This window comes from Equus quagga, chromosome 14 (genome assembly GCF_021613505.1).
Source record: "Equus quagga isolate Etosha38 chromosome 14, UCLA_HA_Equagga_1.0, whole genome shotgun sequence".
NCBI lineage: Eukaryota > Metazoa > Chordata > Mammalia > Perissodactyla > Equidae > Equus > Equus quagga.
Window position 1 is genome coordinate 62381271 of NC_060280.1, and position 20376 is coordinate 62401646.

General features: G+C 50.1%; 1 protein-coding gene across 6 annotated transcripts in view; it reads left to right on the forward strand.

Annotated features, from left to right (window-relative positions):
- The window catches only part of ZBTB16 (zinc finger and BTB domain containing 16), a 183419-nt gene that overhangs the window by 10906 nt on the left and 152137 nt on the right, over nt 1-20376 (forward strand). For 4 of the 6 annotated variants that reach the window (XM_046685066.1, XM_046685062.1, XM_046685063.1 and 1 more), the window contains exon 3: nt 8230-8298. The exons of the other annotated variants lie outside the window; for them this stretch is intronic. In XM_046685066.1, coding sequence (XP_046541022.1) covers nt 8230-8298 — 69 coding nt within the window. The remainder of the gene's footprint in view (nt 1-8229; nt 8299-20376) is intronic. 6 annotated transcript variants of the gene reach the window in all.

Sequence of the window (20376 nt, forward strand, 5' to 3'; positions counted from 1 at the left end):
GGTGAAAGTCCTGACTCAGTGGCCGTTATTTTGGTAGAAAGAAAAATTTATGTGGCATCCCCACTGCCCCACCTCCAACCCTGTGTTTTACACATAGAAAATGTGCATTTTAAGTAACAGACCATCTGGGTCAGAATCCCCATTTCACCACCGACCAGCTGTCTGACTGTGGTTACGTTACTTAACCTCTCTGTGCCTGTTTGCTCGTTTGTAAAATAGGAATAATAACAGTACCTACTCACTGGGTTGGTACAAGGATTAATCAGTAAATAGTTGTCAAGCGCAAGGAGTGGTGGCACAAAGTAAGTGCTCTATCTGTGTCTGCTATTGTATTTTTATTGCCATTGTTGTTGTGAAGTGGGTCACCCTGGCAGTGCAGGGTAAAATATGTGTTTGTATTGGTCCAGGTCCTGCGTTCTCCACAGGCGGCGGTTCATCCAGCACCATAAAACCTGCTGCCTCGGTGCTGCATGTTTGGGGCCGATACACAGTGAGCACATGCATTTTCCCCCAGAAGCTGATCTCTTGTACTGTGGTGGCCAGGGTACTCTTTGTCCCAATGACCTGAGGCCTGATGAGTCATTCCAGTTCTCATTTAAATTTAGCTGGGCAGTGCTCCATCATCAGCGGTTCCAGAGGCGGCTTACCAGGCGGTGTCCTATTACCTGTGCACGTGGCCAGCCGGGAGAGCTGATTTCCCTGTGGTCGAGGCAGAGATGAGCACGGACGCCCCCTTACTGAGGGAAGTCTGGGCTTGTGGATGCTGGATGTGCCACAGCTCCTTCCCTTTCCTGCCCCCAGTGCAGGATGCTTCCCAGAGTGCATTCGGCCAATGTGGTTTTGAGTGCTTGATCCACGTCAGGTTCTGTGCTAAGTGCGTTCGCCGTCAGAATCTCCTCAAACCCTCCAGCTGCCCTATAAGGTGGATGCTGTATTTGCATTTCCTGGTGGGCAGAGGTTAATGGACTTGTCCGCGGTAAGACAGTAATGGGTGGCACCAGGGTTTGTGCCCCAGTCTTCTGGCTCCATGTTCACCGTTGTTTCCGTAATGTCCTGCTTGGACTTTCAGCTCCTGATGGAGTCAGGAGGGAAGGGAGAATATGGGAGAATACAGGAAGGACCAGCTCCGTGTGCCCTGAAGCCGGTGACCAGGAGGCTCATCACTTGGCCAGCTCTGGGCTCCTAGCTTCTTCCGGTGCCTTGAGAGGCGGAAAAGAGGGAGGAGCTGTTACTGCAAAGGGTTCAGGTCTTTGGGGGGATCGGGACCACACAGGCTCCACACAGAGCACTACGTTGTACTCCATCATCTGTTACCAACGCAGAGGGGCCGGCTTCTAGCAATAGAGGCCTTTTATGCTAACTTAAAAAAGCAGAAAAATGGAGCGAAAAAGAAATCCACTTACAAAAATAAAAATCCCATGCTGTTAATTTCATGCCAGCATAATCAGAAATTCCCCTTTCTGTTTCCCCTGAAAAGCCCCGGTGTCCTTATTATGCTGGCTCAGTCTGGAAAAACTGGTTGGGTTTTGCCTACGTGACGCTTATCTCTGCAGCTGCAAGGAGGGGATCCGGTACTTTATCGTCAGCACGGAAACTTCGGCTAAAAACTCGCAAAAATCTGCTTAATTCTCCGTTCCTAGCTCACTTTTGACTCTGTCCTCGAGACCTGATTTTCTTTAGCAGGAACAGATTGCGTTCAGCTTTGCATTCGGAAGAACTCAAGTTCGAGAAGAGAAGGAACTTCCCGGAACAGGGGGACGTTATTGGTAGAGTTATTAGAAGACTTGGTCATGGAAATTTGGATGACGAGGAGAAATTGTGGACCAGTTGGAAGTAGTTTTTGGAGTTCTTTTGTCTTCAGGGCCATTTAGATCCCCCACAAATAAAAGGAGGACATATACATGCAAACAAACTACCAGCACTAGGCATAGCAAGAACAAGCAGACACCGCACCAGACCATTGTCTTTGTGGGGGGCAAGGTGCGTAGTGCCTGGGTGCAAAGACTGTCGTTAGATGGCCCTGGGTTTGAATGCCAGTGCTTCACAGTGAGTTTGGGCAAATGACTTCCCCTGTCGGAAGCATCAGTGTCCTCTCCTGTGAAGTGAGGTTAGCCCCATACCTCTCAATGGGGTTTTCAACATATTAAATGAGGTACCATGTAACGTAAAGCACACAGCGGGGCCTCGCATGTGAGGTCACCTCCCTGCTTCCCGCTTCTCTCGTGACCTCAGGCTGACAAGGAAGCCGCTCGCTCGCTGAGCCCCCTGCCACCCTCGCCCGGCATTGGTCTCTAAGTGGATTAGCTGAGCGTTGTGATCTTAATGCCATTAGGCCTGTTGGCACAACTCTCCTTGCCATAGTGAGAAGCAGATGTGGCCGGCCATAATGGCCCTCGGTGATCCATCAGGCCTGGAGTGCTGGGGGAAACATTACGAGTGTTAATTTGGGGGAGTCTTTTATGGTAGCTGGGGGAAATGGGGAGGGATTGTTGGAAATGTATTTATTTAAGCCATTCAGCAGGTTAGATGCTACTGGGGTCTACTGTGGCCAAACCCCCCACTCCCCCACCCCTCTCTTTAAGTAAGGCCCTTCCCCACCCCCCGAAACCCGGGCCTGATTACTTCCAGAGTTGGAGAGACAACTTAGCAGGGCTCTTGTTTCTTGCCGATGTACCTTATTAGTAGCACCTGGCATCATAACCCGCTAATGGGAACCAGCGCTCTCCTCCTGCGTGGCCAGTGACAAGTAGCCTTGTCAGCCGGAGCTTGCCGTGCGAGGAAGTTCCTATTAGCTTTATGGTCAGGAGAACTTGTCCTGTTCAGGAAATGAATGTTGCCGCTAAAGGTCCGCAGCCCTGACCCTGGCGGCATAACCTGTGCGGGCCGGGGAGACCCCGCTCAGGATGCTTGGGATTTCAGCCCCTCTCTGGTTCTTGTCATATGTAAAGAGGGAATCACTGTGGTATGTTGCAGCCTTGAACTTTTGATTTATTCAGTGAGGGCAACTTAACCGTTTCCATGCCTGGATGGCTGTGTGGTGACGGAGCTGAGTGTGTGTGCCTAGATGTGTGCCTGGGGTCTGGGGGGTGGAGGAGAGACCCCCACACGCGCACAGGGGTTGTCTCTGGGACGTGCGATTTCAGGGGATGGTTGTCTGCTTGCTTTTGCATCCCCGCAGTGTCAGAATTTTCTGGAGTGGTTGCTGGCTGTGGCATGGTGGGAAACTGGTTGAACCTGGGTTTGAATTCATCCTCTGCCTCCTAGAAGCTCTGTGGCTCTGGCAAGATACCGATCCACCCGCTTCCTCTTCTGAGAGAGGAAGTTAGTAACATCAACTTCACAGTGTTGCCATGATATTGTTCGTAGGATGGTGCATACAGAGTATAGGACCCAGTCCAGGGTCAGGCACGTGCTATGGTCTCAGCTTATAATGTTTGAAGGGAGGTGCATGTTTCTTTGTTTCTCATTGTAAACTTGTTTTAAAAAATTGAAAAGAATGGCATAGTCTTTTTTTCCGTTTCTATTGAGGCCATTTTTTCCTCATCATAGCCTTAGAATCATTAAAGAGAAGCTACTTCTTCTTCTTCCTCTTCTTTTTTTTTTTTCTGGGCCTGGGAGTAATGTTTCTAAATGTGATTTTTTGCAGAGAACAGTAAGTAGTGTTTGACCTCATTCTTGAGGGAAACTTTCACCTGACTCTTTGAGATGTTTGTGACTTGTCTGGCAAATGGATGCCTTACTTTTGCTGCTGTTGCAGCTGCCGCCGTTTTAAAGGCCCCTGGTGACAGAGGAGTGAACTGCACTTTCGGGCGAAGCACACGGAGTCTTGCCCCAAAAGATGGGCCTGGGGGCAGGCAGGGGTCGGTCGGAGATGATGCTTCCTTCCGGAACTTTAAAACGAATCTGTCCATCTGTCTCTAGCATTTATGGCATCGTTGACAGTAGTTCAAGGAGAAATAAAAAGAAGTTCTTATCTGATTGCGGAGTTGGGTGCAAAGAGAAAGGACAGGAGCGGTCAGCGAGTCGAGCTGCTGGACCTGGAGTTTTGGAGAATGGGACACTGGTCCCTTGCTGGGTGCACACACTTGGGGGAGGCAAGTTCTCACCTCCATTCAGCCCTCTTTTCCCTCTACATGAAAAGCTGCGCCTGTCTCAAATAAATAGCAGCTCTTGCTCCTCTTGGAGCCGATGAAAGCTGCTTCGAAGGCGTTCGTAGAGTAGGGATGGGAAGTGCTCAATGCGAAAGCTGAATCGTGACAGTTGTCCCCTGGATGCTCTGCTAAATTAAGGCTCTGCTAACATTTGTGAGTCTCCCCCCCTGCATACCCCCACCCCCGTCCCCTCAGCAGAAGGGATAAGGATGGTACCTAAAAACAATGTGAAGCGGCTGCTAAATCGAGTGACTCTAAAAACATTTTTCTTTCCTTGAAGTTGAGTGTGGAAAACCAGGGCCGGACTCGTGAGTGTCGCAGCCCCATTTAGGGCCCGTGTGCCTGGCCCCTTTCCTCCATTTCTAGCACAATGGTTTTCATTGCTACCTCTCCCCCTCCTTCCCCCCTTCATAATTATCCACTATTTTACTTTTTGTGTCCTGACAGCTACAAGAGGGGTTTTTGTTTTTTGAGCCGAGTAGCTGCTAAATATTCCCCAGCAGCCAATTCAGTGGGGTGGGGGTGGGGGGTGGGGCGGAGGGAATAGGCCAAACCTTGGCATCCCTTGCTGCAAAAGTGAAAAATATTTCTGTTTGCAGTTAATTTTAGTGGCAAGCAGATCATGTTAACTGGATGTAATTGCTTCCAGATATGGCCGAGGGTTTTGTGTGTTGAGATGAAGGGTCTGGTAAGTGCTTACTTCCTGTGTAAATTAGCCTATTCCATTCAGTCTTTCATTCTGGCCAGCCCTGGATTCTGTCATTCTCCCGTTTTTCCCCCCTCCCCAGCCTGCAGCCTGGTGTGAGAAGCAGCTTGCTCTGTCCTTCCAAGGGTAATTCTTTTGTCACTTGGAGCTGCTCACCTCTTGATGTGAGTTTGCCCTTAAAATACTGAGAAGAGTTTGAAGACATGCCACCTGGACCTGTTTGTCTCCACGCAAAGGCAGATCGGCAGAGCCCAGGAGCAGGTATCATCGCCCGGTCACGTGGATTGTGTCTCGGAGCCCAGAACTCCTGGTTCTCTGTGGATTTTTTCCCTCCCGCCCTCTGACCCCGACTCCCACCTTGGAAAATACCTTTTTCTGTCTTTCTGAACAAAGTACACGCTAGTTGGTCTGAAATCCCAGAAAAACGAAATGGCTGTTGCGAGGAGGAGAAGCTTGTGGTCACAGAAAGGAGTTATATTAGTCAGACACGAAGCCACCGCTCTTCTTTGCAAAGCGGGTTAGACCGACACACACACGTGCCCCTCCGTGCAAGAAAGAGAGAGGAAAAATCACCCGGAGAATCTTCTCCAAGTTGCTGCGGGTTTGCAGGGTTGGAACCAAGGAAAACGGTTAAGATTGATGTTCTCCTAAATTCCGATTTTGTCCTGTGGCCAGTCCCACATTCTTAGTGCTATTTGCATAAGAGGTTGCTGTTTATCTTCCTGTATCAACTCCACTGATAACCCCTGTGGTCTGTTTAACAGTCTATGAGGAGTAGATTACTTGATAAATGCCAGTTTTTCCAATATGCAAAGATAAACTGTTGGGGTCAGGGTGAGGGGTAGTGTGTTAGGAGGGAGGGACCAGGTTGGGGAGGCAGGAGGACCCTCTTTCAGACCGGGGTGATGTCTGGAAGCACCTGATGGCAGAAAACAGGTAGCTTGTAAAACACAGCAGCTGCATTTGTCACGCAGTTTATCAGCTTCTGCCCTCACCTACTTTTCTCCTCCTTCACGTGGACGTGCCGAGTCTCTGGGAACATTGTGTTGAGTGGGAAAGTGTGTGGGTAATCTCTGCTTCTTTAGTTCCTATCTTTTCCTCCCTCAACCCTCTCTCACTCCCACAACTTTTTGGCTGGTAAGTAACTTGTGCTCGCTAAAAATGTGTAAATCTGAAATCCTAAATGGGTGGACCTCACCACCTGCCGTGAATTTGCTTTTTCAAGCAGAGTGCCCCATTCTGGAAGAGGCTGGGTGAAAACTTCTGACCCCATCACCTAGTCAATAAGCTGTCTGAGAATCAAACAAAAAGAGTTTGGACTGGCTGCTAAAGCGAGGAACCCAACTGATAGCTTTGTTTTGATGTCCTTGTAATGTTTGCAGATCATGGAGGGTGCTATTTAGAGCAGGGGGTATCTCCTGGGACAGGCTTGCTGGGAAGTTGGAGCAGCCAGCACAAAGTCCGTGAGATGCTGAAGATAGGAAAGGTGGCCCAGGAATTGGGGGGTGGGGGACGGTTCCTCAAGGAAGAGGCTTTCTGGGAGGTGGTGGGGGGGGGCCTGTTTTCTGGGGCTGTAGAGTGCTGAGAAGAACACCAGCTTTAGAGGGAGGCATCCTGAGTGAAAACTGAGGTTCCAGAATTTGTTGTGTGCCTTGGACAACTTACTTAGCCTTTCTGAGCCGCTGTTTCCTTGCTCTGTAAGAAATTAGGTGCCTGTGTGGATAAAATATGTGTGAAGTGCATAGGACAGCAAAGGTACTTTGTAAACAGGCACTATTAAGCTATAGAACTAGGCGCTTAGGAGCCTGCTGTTTTGGCCCAGAGGAGAAAGTGTGGAAGGAACCAGTGAACTCTTTTGGGCACTGTGAAATTGATGACAGTACTAACCCTGTGCTAGCAGCCGGCAGATGAAATAATAGGTGAATAATGTAAGTACCCTGTGCATATAAAGGTGTCCATTTGTGAAGTGCTACTGCTGTTCTAAAGACGCCTGCTTAGCTAATAAGTGATCACTTAATCCTGCGATGTGGCCACGGCCCCACACATTTCGGAAACCTTTCCGAATCCTTTCCGAAGTCTGTGCCACATTCTTTTGCTTCGTCCTTTGAGAGGGTAGATTTGACTTTTGGAGATGGTCAAAATAATTCCGTGAGCCATCTGGTGAATATAGTGAGTGATGACATTGGGTGACTGTGTGACTCTGAAGGTGGCTTCTGGAAAGAATGTGTAGGGAGGGCTTGTCAGCTCAGCCCCGGGGTGAATGTTGGCCTCGATTCTTAGGTGGGAGGTGGACCAGGCCCAGGGGCTGGTGATTTCCAGCCGCTGGGGCTGGAAGGAGTTGCTGACACTGATTGCCTGGGCCTGGGGCAGACTCCTCTTATTGCTGCAATGTTTTTGCATTTGTGGTTTAGCCTCCTGGGAATTTGGGGTCCTGAGAGGCACTTCTATCATTAAGAAATGTAGACCACCACAGTAGATGTAGTTTGGGGTCAGAAGGAATGGATTGAGTTCTGACATACAGACTCTTAAGGGAGTAGGCATGGAGGCCTGAGTTTGAATCCTGCCTCTGTCTCTTGGGAAGGCTGTAGAAGGTTCAAGGAGCTCGTGTGTTAAAATCCTAGCCTGGGGGCCGGTCCGGTGGCGCAGCAGTTATGTTCGCATGTTCCGCTTCTCGGCGGCTGGGGGTTCACTGGTTCAGATCCCGGGTGTGGACATGGCACCGCTTACCAAAAGCCATGCTGTGGTAGGCGTCCCACATATAAAGTAGAGGAAGATGGGCATGGATGTTAGCTCAGGGCCAGTCTTCCTCAGCAAAAAGAGGAGGATTGGCAGTAGTTAGCTCAGGGCTAATCTTCCTCCAAAAAAAAAAAAAAAATCCTAGCCGGGCACCTGGCACTCCTCAGTGTATATTGGTCCCCTTTTCTAACGACCTTACTTGTCCGGAACACCTGGAAAGAGAAGGAATGAATGTTTGCCTTCTTCTCCATGGGAACCACCACTGGGCATCCGTCGAGCTCAGATTCACCTTGGGATTGTCCGTCAGACCTGGATCTTTTGTGACCTGGCTGTGCAGAGGCCCAGGGCTCAGTCGCTCCGTCTCTTTCTGCGTTATTTATAGTAAGCCATATTAGAACAGAGTGTTAAAGAGGAAGGATGAGTCACTCCATTGAAACCATTGATGACATAAATAAAAGCAAAATGCTTACTCTGTGTTTTGCACAGTATTTAAGGCCAGGTTGTGCTAATTTGAATGCTCTCAAACTGGATCTGTGAAAGTACACACATGTGGGAAAAAATTCAGGTTTAACTAGAGAGAAGTGATTTATTGAAAATCCATTTCAGTATCTCCTTTCTCTCTTTTGTTTATTTTAGATCCATATTCAAATCATGGTTGTCATCCTTCCTCACGAGGGGGACTGACTGGCTGATTCACCAGCTCAGGTTTGTTTATTTCTTTTTGGAGGGTTGAGGACTAGTGCAAAGAGGGAATCTCAGTGCCCTTGTCCTCATCCTTCTTCTGGCCACCTGTTGAGGAAGGCATTCATGCTCTCCACCCGCTTTGCAGGTGTGGGTTCTCAGGGTGGAAGCGTCCCTAAAATTGTTTATTTCAGCGTACTCATTTAGGGCAGAACAAGTGGAGGTCCAGAGAGGCTCTGTGATTTTCCCAAGGTCACACAGCAAGCTGGTGGCAAAAATCAGGACTAGAACCCATGTCTCTCGTTTGCTGCCTACTTTAATTCCTCCTTCACAAACTTGCGTGTGACTACCCAGGTCTGCTCCTCTCTTCCACCCAGGGGGAGGTAAGAATGGAATCTGACTTGAGAGCAGTTTCTAATCTTTGGCTATGAGGGGTGCTGGCTGGATTTTTGGCATGGTGACTTGCTTCTTGGGGTACTCATTAACCTCTCTGCTGCTGAGCCTGATTAGACTAATGTACGCTGAGTCCTTTAGATTTACAGGTGATGTACTGTGTTCGGGGTTTTAAGATACAAAGATTAGTAAGACATGGGACTGGCTCTTGAAGAGCTTATAATTTGAGCAGAGGAGTTAAAATACTTAAAATGTGTATGTTGATAACTATGATAGAAAGTAGAAAATGGAAAGATGATGGTAGACAGAAAAGCACAAGGAAATTCAGAGACGAAGTGCCTTCTACCTGGAGGATTCATTTTTAGTTAAAAAAATTGGTGAACACTCACTGTGTGCTGGACACGGGGAGGGCCTGGGGATTCAGTGGTGGGCGAGATGACAGAGCCTCTGCGCATCTGGGCTTTCCTGATTGGGGAGAGAGAGTTGGCTAGCAAGCCTATGAAAAACGGTGAAAGTGCGATTTGACAAGTGCTAGGATCCCGGAGGAAGTAACTTCCTTTGGCTGGAGTGATTCATATGGAATAGTGGGTTGGGGTCAGATGGAGGTGCCGTACATGCCTGGCCAGGGAGGAGAGGAGGCAGCATGGAGGAGTGGCGAGAACTCGGCCGGACCTGAGTGCTGACTCTCCTGCTGCCCCTTGCGAACTGGATGATCTTGGCCACACGCCTGAGGCACTGTGGACCATGCTTTCCTCATCCCTAAAGTGGGGTTATTGTGTGGGATATCGTGTGGGATAGCCTGAGGATTTCAGATAATGCATCTAACACATCCTGTGCTGTGCCTGTAACAAGGTAGTTGCTCAATAAACGTAACAGCCGTTCATCTTTGGACTTTATTCTGGGGCATTCGGGAGCCTTGGAAGGTGTTTGAGAAGGACGGTGACATGATCAGAGCTCTCCACATTGATATGGTCCACTAACCATATCCCGCTGCCCCCAGCTCCTCCTCTACCTTCCAGAGTCAGTGTGAGAAGGAGTCTCGAGAGTGACCGTCAGCCCCTCTTCTTGTGTCTTCTACCTGGCGCTCCACCAAGATTTGAGGAAGTGACACGAAATGGACCCTTGCCACCTCTGCTCGTTGGCTGGAGGGTCTTGGAGAGGGAGGTGGACTGGGGACGGGGGCTTCAGCTGTCAGGATCAAAGGAAGTGACGCTATGAAGCTGGCCAGCCGGACTGTTACCCGTCTCTCTGCCTCTCTTTTAATAGAAACCCGAGCGTCTGAATTCAGGCTAACCGTCCCGTACCCCCTTGCTCGCCTGATAGCAGGCGGATAGGCGGCTATCTGGCCCAGGCCAGTCTCGGCTGTGGTTGTAGCACTACGCAATGTCTGCAAACCGACAGTGGCACGGGGAGATAAGGCGGCGTTGTGTAACGAGGGGCATGGTCTGTTTGCCCGGGTGGCTCCTGGCCCCTGGTTAACTGCTAACCTCAACGGAGCCGCGGGCCCGTGCTTGGAAAGGCCGTTCTGGGGCCCCTCGCTGGTTCCACTGATGCCTTTCTGTGGTTGGATAAAGGAAGCTCATGTAGGCCGCCCACAGCACAGACCTGGGCTTGGGCTGTGGCTGTTAGGTTGTTTTGTTTTTCTCTTTTCTTTGTCTGTCTTAAAAAAAGAGAAGCTGAAAGGGGGACAGTCTTCCTTGGCACCTACCACCCATAACCCAAAACAAGGTAAACAGTTCCTCAGCTAAGGTAAAGTTGACAGGTGGTAGAGACCACCCCCTTCCCTGCCTGACACTCACTGGGACCCAGAGGCCAGCTTTAAGAAATTGCTTTTGGGGACTCTGGGTCCTGAGTAGAGACTCCTGTCCTGGAACCTCAGGACCATGCTAGCTTTCCCTGATGTCCCAGTGGCTGGGTTCAGGGAGCAGAGGCAGTTGATAGACAGGACTTGGTTTACCTTCTTCCTTCCATCTTCCCCCGATGCTCACTACCTTTCAGGATGAAGAGGTGAGTCCCAGTGCTGGGCCCCCTGCCCTTTTAGGGGCCACAGTACCCTGGCTTCTGCTGTTGCCCTCTTGTGATGGGCCATGGGCTGGAAAGGACTTTCGTGGCCAGATCCTGTTCTGAGGCTCGCATGTGCTCCGTGCCTCCTAGCCTCTCCTTGGACCAGGAGAGGGATGTTACTGTTCACTGAGCAGCTAATTCCATTTCTAGAAAGTTCTTAATGCCCCCCACTAATTCTGCTCTCTAGAATCCCAGAGACACTGGGCCCTAGCCTTTGAGATATTCTTACCTATTTAGGCAGTGGTTTCCCCTACACCATGATTTCAGTCCCTCTTGCCGTTCCAATAGCCCTCCTTTAGATACTTCCAGATTTGTAAATTTTTTTTTTTTTATGAAGAAGATTAGCCCTGAGCTAACTGCTGCCAATCCTCCTCTTTTTGCTGAGGAAGACTGGCCCTGAGCTAACATCCATGCCCGTCTTCCTCTACTTCATATGTGGGACGCCTACCACAGCATGGCTTGCCAAGCAGTGCCATGTCCGCACCTGAGATCTGAACCGGTGAACCCTGGGCCTCCAAGAAGTGGAACGTGCGAACTTAACCGCTGCGCCACCGGACTGGCCCCAGATTTGTAAATTTTATATCACTGTTTGATCTGATCACATCAGGGTGATTATATGCGGTGACATAACCACGTGGGTTTGACCAATCTGGAGAAGAACCAGACTCTCACCTCTACTGTTTAAGATGTTATATTTCTGTTAATATGTCTTCTGAATGTCTCCCTTCTATTGTTTTCGTTGCGTGCTCTGAGGTTATTTCCCTTGTTCTTGGCTGTCTGATTGTTCCCAGAGATTGTAGTGATTTTGGGGGGGAGGAGGGAAGTGGAGGGTGACAAGAAGCAGGAGTTGGGTGGCAGATGGTCCTTCTTTGGATATTAGCTTGAATGGATGGTCATTTGCAGGCTTGGAGGTTGCTCCCTGCCTGCTGCGGGGGCCTGGCTCAGGGATGGTCAGGGGAGGGAAGGTGGTGAGTTAAAAGATTCGGAGGCGGTAGCTTATATTGATTTTAGCTTATCTGACCCTTTAGCTTGAGGCTGCTCTTCCTTCAAAGTGTCTAACTAGCTGTAACTTAAAGCAACAGAAAAATGTATATCATCCCTTTCTTTGCATTAATTAGGGCTGGGAGATTCATTATTTAGAAGGATAAGAGCTCCTTAGGAGGGAGGTTTTTGAACTCGTCTAGAGATCTGTGGCCAGACTGCGTGAGTCCCAAGTAGCAGGTGGTGGCAGGGGCTTGATGAGAGGTGAGTGGTGGAAAGGAGTGATGCCAGGGTCAGGAAGGTGAGGCAGGGGAGCTTCACACAGAGCCCTGTGCAGCCAAGCCCGGATCCACTGCCTTTCTCCAAGAGGGGCCCCAAGTGAGCAAGCCTGGGAGCAGACTTCCTCACCCTGGATCTTCCGGGAATGTTGCTTTCTGGGTTTAAAATACAATGTTTAGATTAACAGCTGCTCAGACATCGGGTCTGGTTAACCAAGGGTTAAGTCCTACATCCCCTTTAGTCATAAAGCCAGTTACAGATCTGCCTACCATGGAGCCATGTGCCTTCCTGCCTCGGTAAGTGGAGTCTAGACGACCTACCGGAATGATCCGTGAGTGAGAACTATTGTCCGAATTCCAAAACCCTTCCATGAAGATCTCTGCGCTGAAGCTGTGGAGGTGTCGGCAGATGAACAGAGTGTGTAGTGGTGACACTGCCCCCCGCCCCCGCCCCAGAATTCTTCAGAAGTTATGTTTTGGATGAAACCTCTGATTACAGGCTTTTTTATTTGCTGGTTTATTCTAGAATGGAGGCTGTGGTCCACAGTGAACAGTGCATTTTTCATCCCAACCCAGGGCATACACAAACATACCTCAAACCAAAGGGTCAGCGAAACTCTCTTTATCTTTACTATATGCTGTGGACTCTGATATTTTCTCTTGTGTTCTCTCTCTCCTATTCCATTTAAAAATGTTAATCAGGACCCTCTAATGGATTTACCACCTGTAGTTTGAAGAACATCTCAATACAGTGAGGACTTAGCTATCAGTATTCAATTAAAAAAATATGTATTGAGCACCTGCTGTGTACTAGCTGCTTGCAAAGTGCTATGGGGTAGTGCTGAGATATTAATAAATTCCCTTAAGAGCACACAGTGAACAGAAATGATAGCCATATATGTATATGACTGTGTATGTCTGTGTGTCAGACTGTGTGCTCAGTTATTACATAAGTGAGGTACTAGGTGAGCAGAGGAGAGGAGCTGAACGATTCTTAGTGAAGCTTCAGGTAGACTTCCTGGAGGAAGTGGCATTTAGCTAGTCCTTGGAGGATGGCTAGGCTTTGGACAAATGGAGATAGGAGCCGTCATTTCTAGCTAGGAGTTGAGCAAATGTGTGGCAATGTATGAGTGGGGGCGGGGGGCCCATACACAGGTGTTGGTGTTGGGGGATGGGCGTGGGATGGGATGGGAGGAGAGCAAGCAAAAGTGGATTGGGGCCAGGTCATGGAACACTTTGAATGCTAGAGCAGTTCTGGGCATCTGCAAGGCTGAGTTGGTTGGAGGTTGCATAACTGAGATTTAGTAGAAGACAAACCTGGAGGAGGTGAGGCCATGCCAGACCCCTCTGTTGTCATCCAGCCGTCTCTGAGTGTGTGGGGCTGGGGGTGGGGATGGTGTCTGAGCTTTGCAGGCAGCCTGGGTTGGGTGCTTGCTCTTTTTCTGAAGTTCCTTCCCATCCTAACTCCTGCTCCCAGTCCACACCCCACTTTGGGGGAGAGAACCACCTTGTGGAGCCCCGTGGCCAGCGACATGGAATGCGGACACATTAGACTTGGTGCACACCTGTCCTTTTTCACATTCCCGCTCTCTCCTTTGCAAACATCACACAGCAGTGCAAACTCAGCCTGGGCCTCCGAGAAGTCAGGGCACTTACAGGAGAGCAGATTTGGAATGAAAGTGCTTTTGTTTTTGGCATTCACTACTCCCCCCGCTTGACACCCCCGCCCCCCTGGATGGTCCTTCCCTTAGGAATAATAAGGGAATAGGTCCTTCTCCTGGTCTCCTGTCCCATCCAGCCTTCAAGCCCTACTCACATGAGGCCTCTTTGGCAAGCGTCGTCTCCCTGTCTCGGCCCTCTGGCTTCCTCCTCATTTGTCTGCGGCAGCATTTCTAGTGCCCACCATTTGATTATGAGCTCTGTTGCCTTAGTATTAAACTGCTTGAGCCTCTGGTCGCCCCACCTACAACGTGGGTTCTCTGAGGATAGCCATCGTGGTTTATCCATCCGTTTGCTCTCCCTACACTGCCTGCCACCATGCTGCACACGTCGTAAGTCCCTGGTAAGTCATAGCTAATTGAGCATTCACTGGGCGCTAAGCACTTCACTTGCCTTAACGCATTTCATCCTCACAACCACCCATGAGGTGGGTACTATTTCGAGGAATCCTTGGGTGCTTACAGATTTATTCTCCCCAACTTTGGATTTTAGTCCCATTTGCCCCAAGGAGTTCTGCAGTCCGTTGCCATCTGCTTTCATCAAGGTAACTATGTTGACGCAGTTCTTTCAAAGGTTGCTCGTGACCTCCTAATTCTCAAAAGCAGTCTGCCCTCCTGGACTCTAGCATTGCTCCCTTGCCCCCCTTCCCCGGTAGTTCCTAAAACTCCCTCCCTAGAGGCTGTGTGGACTGTACACGGAGCACTGTGGGATCTGTGTTTGAATCCCATTGCCTCTTTCTGAGTGTGCAACACTTTGGCCCCCATAGTCTGTTTCTTCATCTGCAAAATGCTGGTCGTTTGTCCTCTTCACAGGGACGGTGGTGGCTTGTCAGTGTGTCAGTTGATGCTGAATGTGACCCACTCACCCCATAAATGTAGGTGTTTTTTAAGAAGATGTCCTTGCCATTTCTCCTCTTTCTCTCCAGTGTCTTTCTCAGCAGTCTCATGGTTTCCGTGATCACTGCTTTGTGGATGACTTCCACATCTCTATCTCGAGGGTTTTTTGGTCTTTCTTGTGTTGCACACATTCCTTTCCAGCTGGCTGCTGGGCACAACAGTTCTGCCAGAAACTAGAACTTGGTGTGCGTTGAGCTGAGGTCAACACAGTTCCTCTAGAATCTTCCCCTTTTGTGTCCTCACGTTCTGCCAGAGGCTCTGCCTTCTTCTCCTACCTTGGTGTCATCTGCGGCCCCTGCCTTTCCTTTGCCTTCCCTGTCTGTCATTTGCCTCTCCAGCCCTATCTCCCCACTCTCACTTAACCCGGTGATGGTTATCCTGGTCTCCTCCCCAGCCTTCCTGCCGTGGCCCCGACAGTGGCTTATCACCACATCCTCCTGAAGCAGAGCTCCACATTGCCTCCCTGCTCTGAAGCCCGCACTGGCTCTCTATTACCTATTCTAGAGGCTCAACTAGAAAATTCTTAGCTTGGTGTTCCAAACCATTGAGGATACTAGATTCTAGGCACGTTTCTGCTCTTTCTTCCTTTCTCAGCACAGGCCATGAGCTGTACACCGCTCAAGGGCAGGGACCATCTTTTTCGTGTCTGTGTCACAACCTTTTAGTCCGTCATCCAGCATATGACAGCTCGGTATGTGTTGCTGTTGAATCGAACTCCCATTCTTTCCTTCACTTGCCGTCTCCATCTCCATCTCCGCTCATCACCACAGGGCCAGGGCTTTCAAGCTCATGCAGAAATGCTCTCTCCTTCTCAGGGCCTTTCTTGAAGCATTCCTCCCCTTTGCTTCCAATCAGAAGTAACATGGCCCTCCTTGGAACTCCCATGCCCAAAGAGGTATAGGTAAAGCTTGATCTTTTATAATCGCTACTTCTGTTCATTTATTCCCAAGAAACCTTAAGTTTTTGGGGTAGGATCTGCGTCCTATTTAGTTACATAGCCATCCCTTCTCCACTGCTTCCTCTGCAGAGTCCAGCGAGGTACCCTGGACATCACAGGTGTGCTCTAAATTGTTGGCTTAATGAATTGGAGGTTGTCTGATGGATGGCGGTGTTCCTGTGAAGCAGGGGTGGGCTGAGCTTTCTGAAAACCTGCCATGTGGTACTCATGGGGTAACCCCCAGGGCACAGCTGGTAGTAAGGGGGCCCAGAAAGCAGACCCAGGCTCGGGTATTGTCAAAGCAGAACCATCTTCGCTTTGGAGCTTTTTCTTTTTCTGTCTTTTTTTTTGATCAGTGGAAAATTTGTCTTAATTGGCATCTTTATTATGGCAGGAATAAGCCAGGCAGGAGTGAAGGGCGGGGGTGTATGAATGCTGTGTGAAGGGAGGTGGCCAGGGGCCTGCACACACAATGCGGTATTGTGCAGGCACAGGTATTAATGTTCTACAGCCTGTGTTTACCCGCCAGGTGACAACGAGCAGGCTACCCAAGGCCAAGGACCACGAGCCCAGCAACTGGATTTTCCTTCCCCTTTCCTTGCTCTCCAGCACCCCCACCCAGCACCCCCACCCAGCACCCCCACCTGACTGGGCCACATCCCGCTGAGATACAGTCCTTGAGGAGAAGCCACCAGGGAGAGCTTTGCTGGGAGGGGCAGGGCTCAAAGGGTAAGCGTTCTCTGGTTCCACAGTCAGGGTTTTCCTGTGGATTAAGGGAACCTACGAGGAGCGGCTCCCGAGGGCAAGGATGTCTCATTTGCACCTACTCGCTTGGTTAGTGCGGTTACTACACCACTGTATTTATTTCCATGCCATCTCTTCAGGATAATTGAGAGCCCTTTGCGGGCAGGGACTGTGGCTTTTTCTTTCCTTTATCCCAGTGCCCAACCTGGCAGGTAACACAGGGTGATGAACCATGATGTGCTCCATGGGTTGAATTGTAGATGGTGCCTCTGATCCCCAAGACCCAGAGAGAGGATCTGCTCTCTCTAGGCTCCCAGACATCTTCCACTATCAACTTGGGGCTTGGATGGGAGCAGACAGAGCTCTAACCAGAGTTAGCTGGTGGGGAGGCAGAGGGGATGATGATTTGACTACAGTCCTAAAGGACCCACTGGGGACCCATCCTTTTGCATCCATGCTCACCAAAGTACTGTGTGTTCTCCGCAGGGTGCGTGAATCTGGTACAGGTATGTGCTGGATCTGGAGATGAGAGGGGTAGGGAGGCTGGGCTGCTCCTCCCCCTTTCTCTCCTTTCGACTTTGCAGGTAAATCCCAAGGTGTTTGCAGTATAAAGGTTCAGGGGTTTTATAGACATCCAGATGGCAGGTGCGGGTCTGTAACTCCTCTTGGGGCCTCCCTGGGGCGGCCAGCCAGGCTCAGGGCAGGAAGTGGCTAATTCTGGGTCACTTGGCTGCTCTTGTTTGCTGCTGAGATTGTTCCTATAATCAAGATCTTAGGTCTGGAAGGGACATTAGGAGGTTATCTAGTTCAGCTCACAGCTTTCAGGCAAGAAAAGTGGCACTATTCTTCTCGTGCCCATTTCGTGGGCAAGTAACCGATGCCCAGAGTGACAGGGTGCTGCCTCCAAGTCATCAAATGCTCCCTGTGCTCTTCTTGTCCCTCAGGTATCTGAGGCCTGAGAGGGTCAGGAAGAACATTCTTGCTTTTTTGCTAGGGGCCTAATGCAGGGAGGGTGGCATGAAGACGGGATGGTTTCTTGAGCCTTTGGGTTTCTCTGTGTTGAAGGCTTGCCTGGCTGGCCGTGGGAAGCTGTTAGTGGCTTGGGAAGCAAAGTAGGGATGCCTGGCCTAGCCGGAGAGTTCCTGGGCTCCCCTCCACCAGCCCCACATCACAGAAACACCTGGACTTCCTGGTGGTGAGAAGATAGTTTAGGAGGGCCTGTGCAGCTGAGGCCTCGTCTGGGGCTCGTCTGAGGTCTGTGTAAGAACTTCCCAATCTGTGACTTAGAGACCCAGCCTTCTTGTCCCTCAATCCTGGGAAACTCATTTTAAAACTTAAAAAAAAGGACTTCATTCTCTTCGATGCGATGTGGGCTGGCCCTGGGCTGTCCTTGAGAGAGGTCCAGACCCCTTCGGCTTTCCCGGCCAGGATACGGTGTGTGCCCTGTGGCTGCCGTGCCCTTTTCCCAAGATACTAATATCCCACCCAACCTCTCAGACTGTTTCTGCGCATTGTCTCTGTAGCATTATATGTTTGTGGGAAATTTAAGAAAAATGTCTATGGCCTTGTTGTTTCTGCTTATTTGTTTTCTCATCCAAGTTTCCCATTTCGTCCTGCCCCGACCCGTGCCCTGCCCTAAGGTGGTGTTAGTGAAAGTCACAGTGTAGTGGGGGATCACAGGGCCATCCGTCCTCCTCCCTGCCTGTGGAGAGGACAGACAATGGACATTTCATAAAGACCCTTTCACCATATTCTCATGTCTTTCCCTGCCACCCCTAAGTCCAACTGAAGAGCTGATGCACATGGACTCTCAACCCCCAGCCCTGTGTGCAAACAGCTATAAATGCCAGGGCTAAGTGGTTATGGTGGGTGGCTGAGTGGCCCCGGGGGGTTTGGCCTGTGTTTTCTCTACATATGTGAGTGTAGTTGCTACTTTTGCACCACTTTGTGCCTTTCTTCTTTCCCTCCATCCCATCTTTCCTTCCTTTTTTTGTAAAGTGTGTGACTACCCCTAGTGTGATTTTGTCCCTATCTGCTTCTCCAGCCTGCTGGGACAGTGTCCTGTGGCCGTGATCAAGGGTGACTCCAGTCTCTCAGCCCACTCTCCTTCTCCTTGTCTTTGTCCAGTTGGCTGGACAAAGAGAACAAAACCAAGTGGCCGCCCCTCCCCCTCTCCTAACCCAGTCCAGCCATGGTGTTCTGAGATGGTTTTCCTGCAGCCGTTTAAACATGTGCTTAAATGCTTACAAGTCCCGAAGCTGACCAGACCTTCCTCATGGACACCCCTAAACCAGCCCGGACCTCATCCTTTTGTCTTCCTGCCCTGTGATGCCCCGTGGGCGCAGGGCGGTGGGGCTGAGCAGAGTGTCCGAAGCCGTGTGGACCAGGAGCTCCGTTACAGTAGAGGAGAAGGAGGTCCGAGGCTGGAGGGGCAGGTCAGCCAGGCCTCTTTTATTTACAGTACTCTCTTTCACGGCCCCAGTGAAACAGGAGCCCCGAGAGGCTCAGTGAAAGGGTACTGTGTTTGTGCATTCAGGCCTTCCAGGACTTGCTACAAAAGGTGGGGGCACCCGGAGCACTGAAGGGGCTTTTTGTCACTGGCAGTTTGGCTTGGGGTGGGAGAGAGGGCGAGAGGGCAGGGCTGCTGCTGGCATTGTGGGCATGTGTGTGTTGAGAGAGCTCTGAGCTGCTCCTTGAAACTAATTTTGTGATCTGGGCCAGGGGGAGGCATGCTGTCTTGATCCTCTTATTCTGTTGGAACAAATGATTCCTTTCTCACTAGTGTTTCTCCTGATGGCCCTGTCGTCCTCACATGAACTATGGTGGGGGGTAAAGAGGAGAGGGACCCCCCTCTCCTCCCCTCACTCTCCTCTCTCCAAAGAGCAGATTCATGGACAGTGATCAACTTCTGTGCGTTCTTTGATCCTTGGAGCTGCCATTCCCTGATTCCTCCTCTCGCCATGATATCTCCTTGAGCCTTAGTTTGCCCATCTCTAAAATGGTCAGAGCAGTGGCACGTACCTAATGTATGGGATCGTTGTAGGATGAGGTCAGATGACACGTGGGGTTGGCTTGCACAGTGTTCATTCCTTTCACGCTGACCAGGCCACAGTCTCTTTATGAGCCTGAGGAGCCAAATTGAGGACCCCATTTTGTAGTGCCCCCAGTCTTCATTCTACCCATCCCTGGATCTTGGGGTTCTTCATACTGGTCACCCTCTGGTCTGCATTATGTGTTAAAGGGACGAGAAGGTTTCTAGAACAACATTCAAAGGATTAAAGTTTGAGGCTGTAGGATTATGAAAACACACATATACCATACCACACCCCAAAACTGCCCTTTAAAAGAAGATAAAAGACCAGCAGGGCCTGCCCTACATGGGTGAATTCTGACAGGCCCGACAGTGCATTCTTCACCGATCGACCTGCTCTGACTTCCAGTAGCTAAGTCCAGATGGGTGTTGAAGCCTCAAGTGTTTCTGCCTTTGCCCTTTCATTATATCTTTGAGACCATATTTTCAAGACCAAAAATCAGGGCCATAAGAGTAACCGTGGCACAGGCTGGTTAAATTCAAGCCTATGCTGGAGAGCGTTGGGCCATTTGGAAGTGCTGGGTGGTCCGTGCTGTGGGGACGTGAACAGCTCATGGGTGGGAGTTACTGTCCCCCAGCTACAGAGGGGCCGGTCTTCCTTTCAGCCTTTTGTTCTTTGGCCCCCCTTTCTTCCTCCCCTATACTTACCACCACTGCTACTTCCAACGGGGCAGCCCCCTCTCTTGTCCTTGCCCATCTTCCAGAGAGGCAGATAGTAAACAGCGGGACAAGTAGAAGAAAAAGGACACCTGGAAGGAGATGAGTGAAAGGCCTGATAATGGTGGAGCATTGGCTTGAAATGTAGAATTAGAAAGAGCCTCAGAAAATGTCTTTACCTTGTACTCATCCCTCAGGCCATTTCTGTGTCCTGTTCCAGCAGCTGGAAGCAGCCAGAGCCCATAAAAAGATTGGAAAGACACAGTGAAGGAAGTTTTCCCTTTACACAGTACAGATTTCTCTGCTGTCTGGTTTCTCTGAAGAACTAGTCTGTAAGAAAAA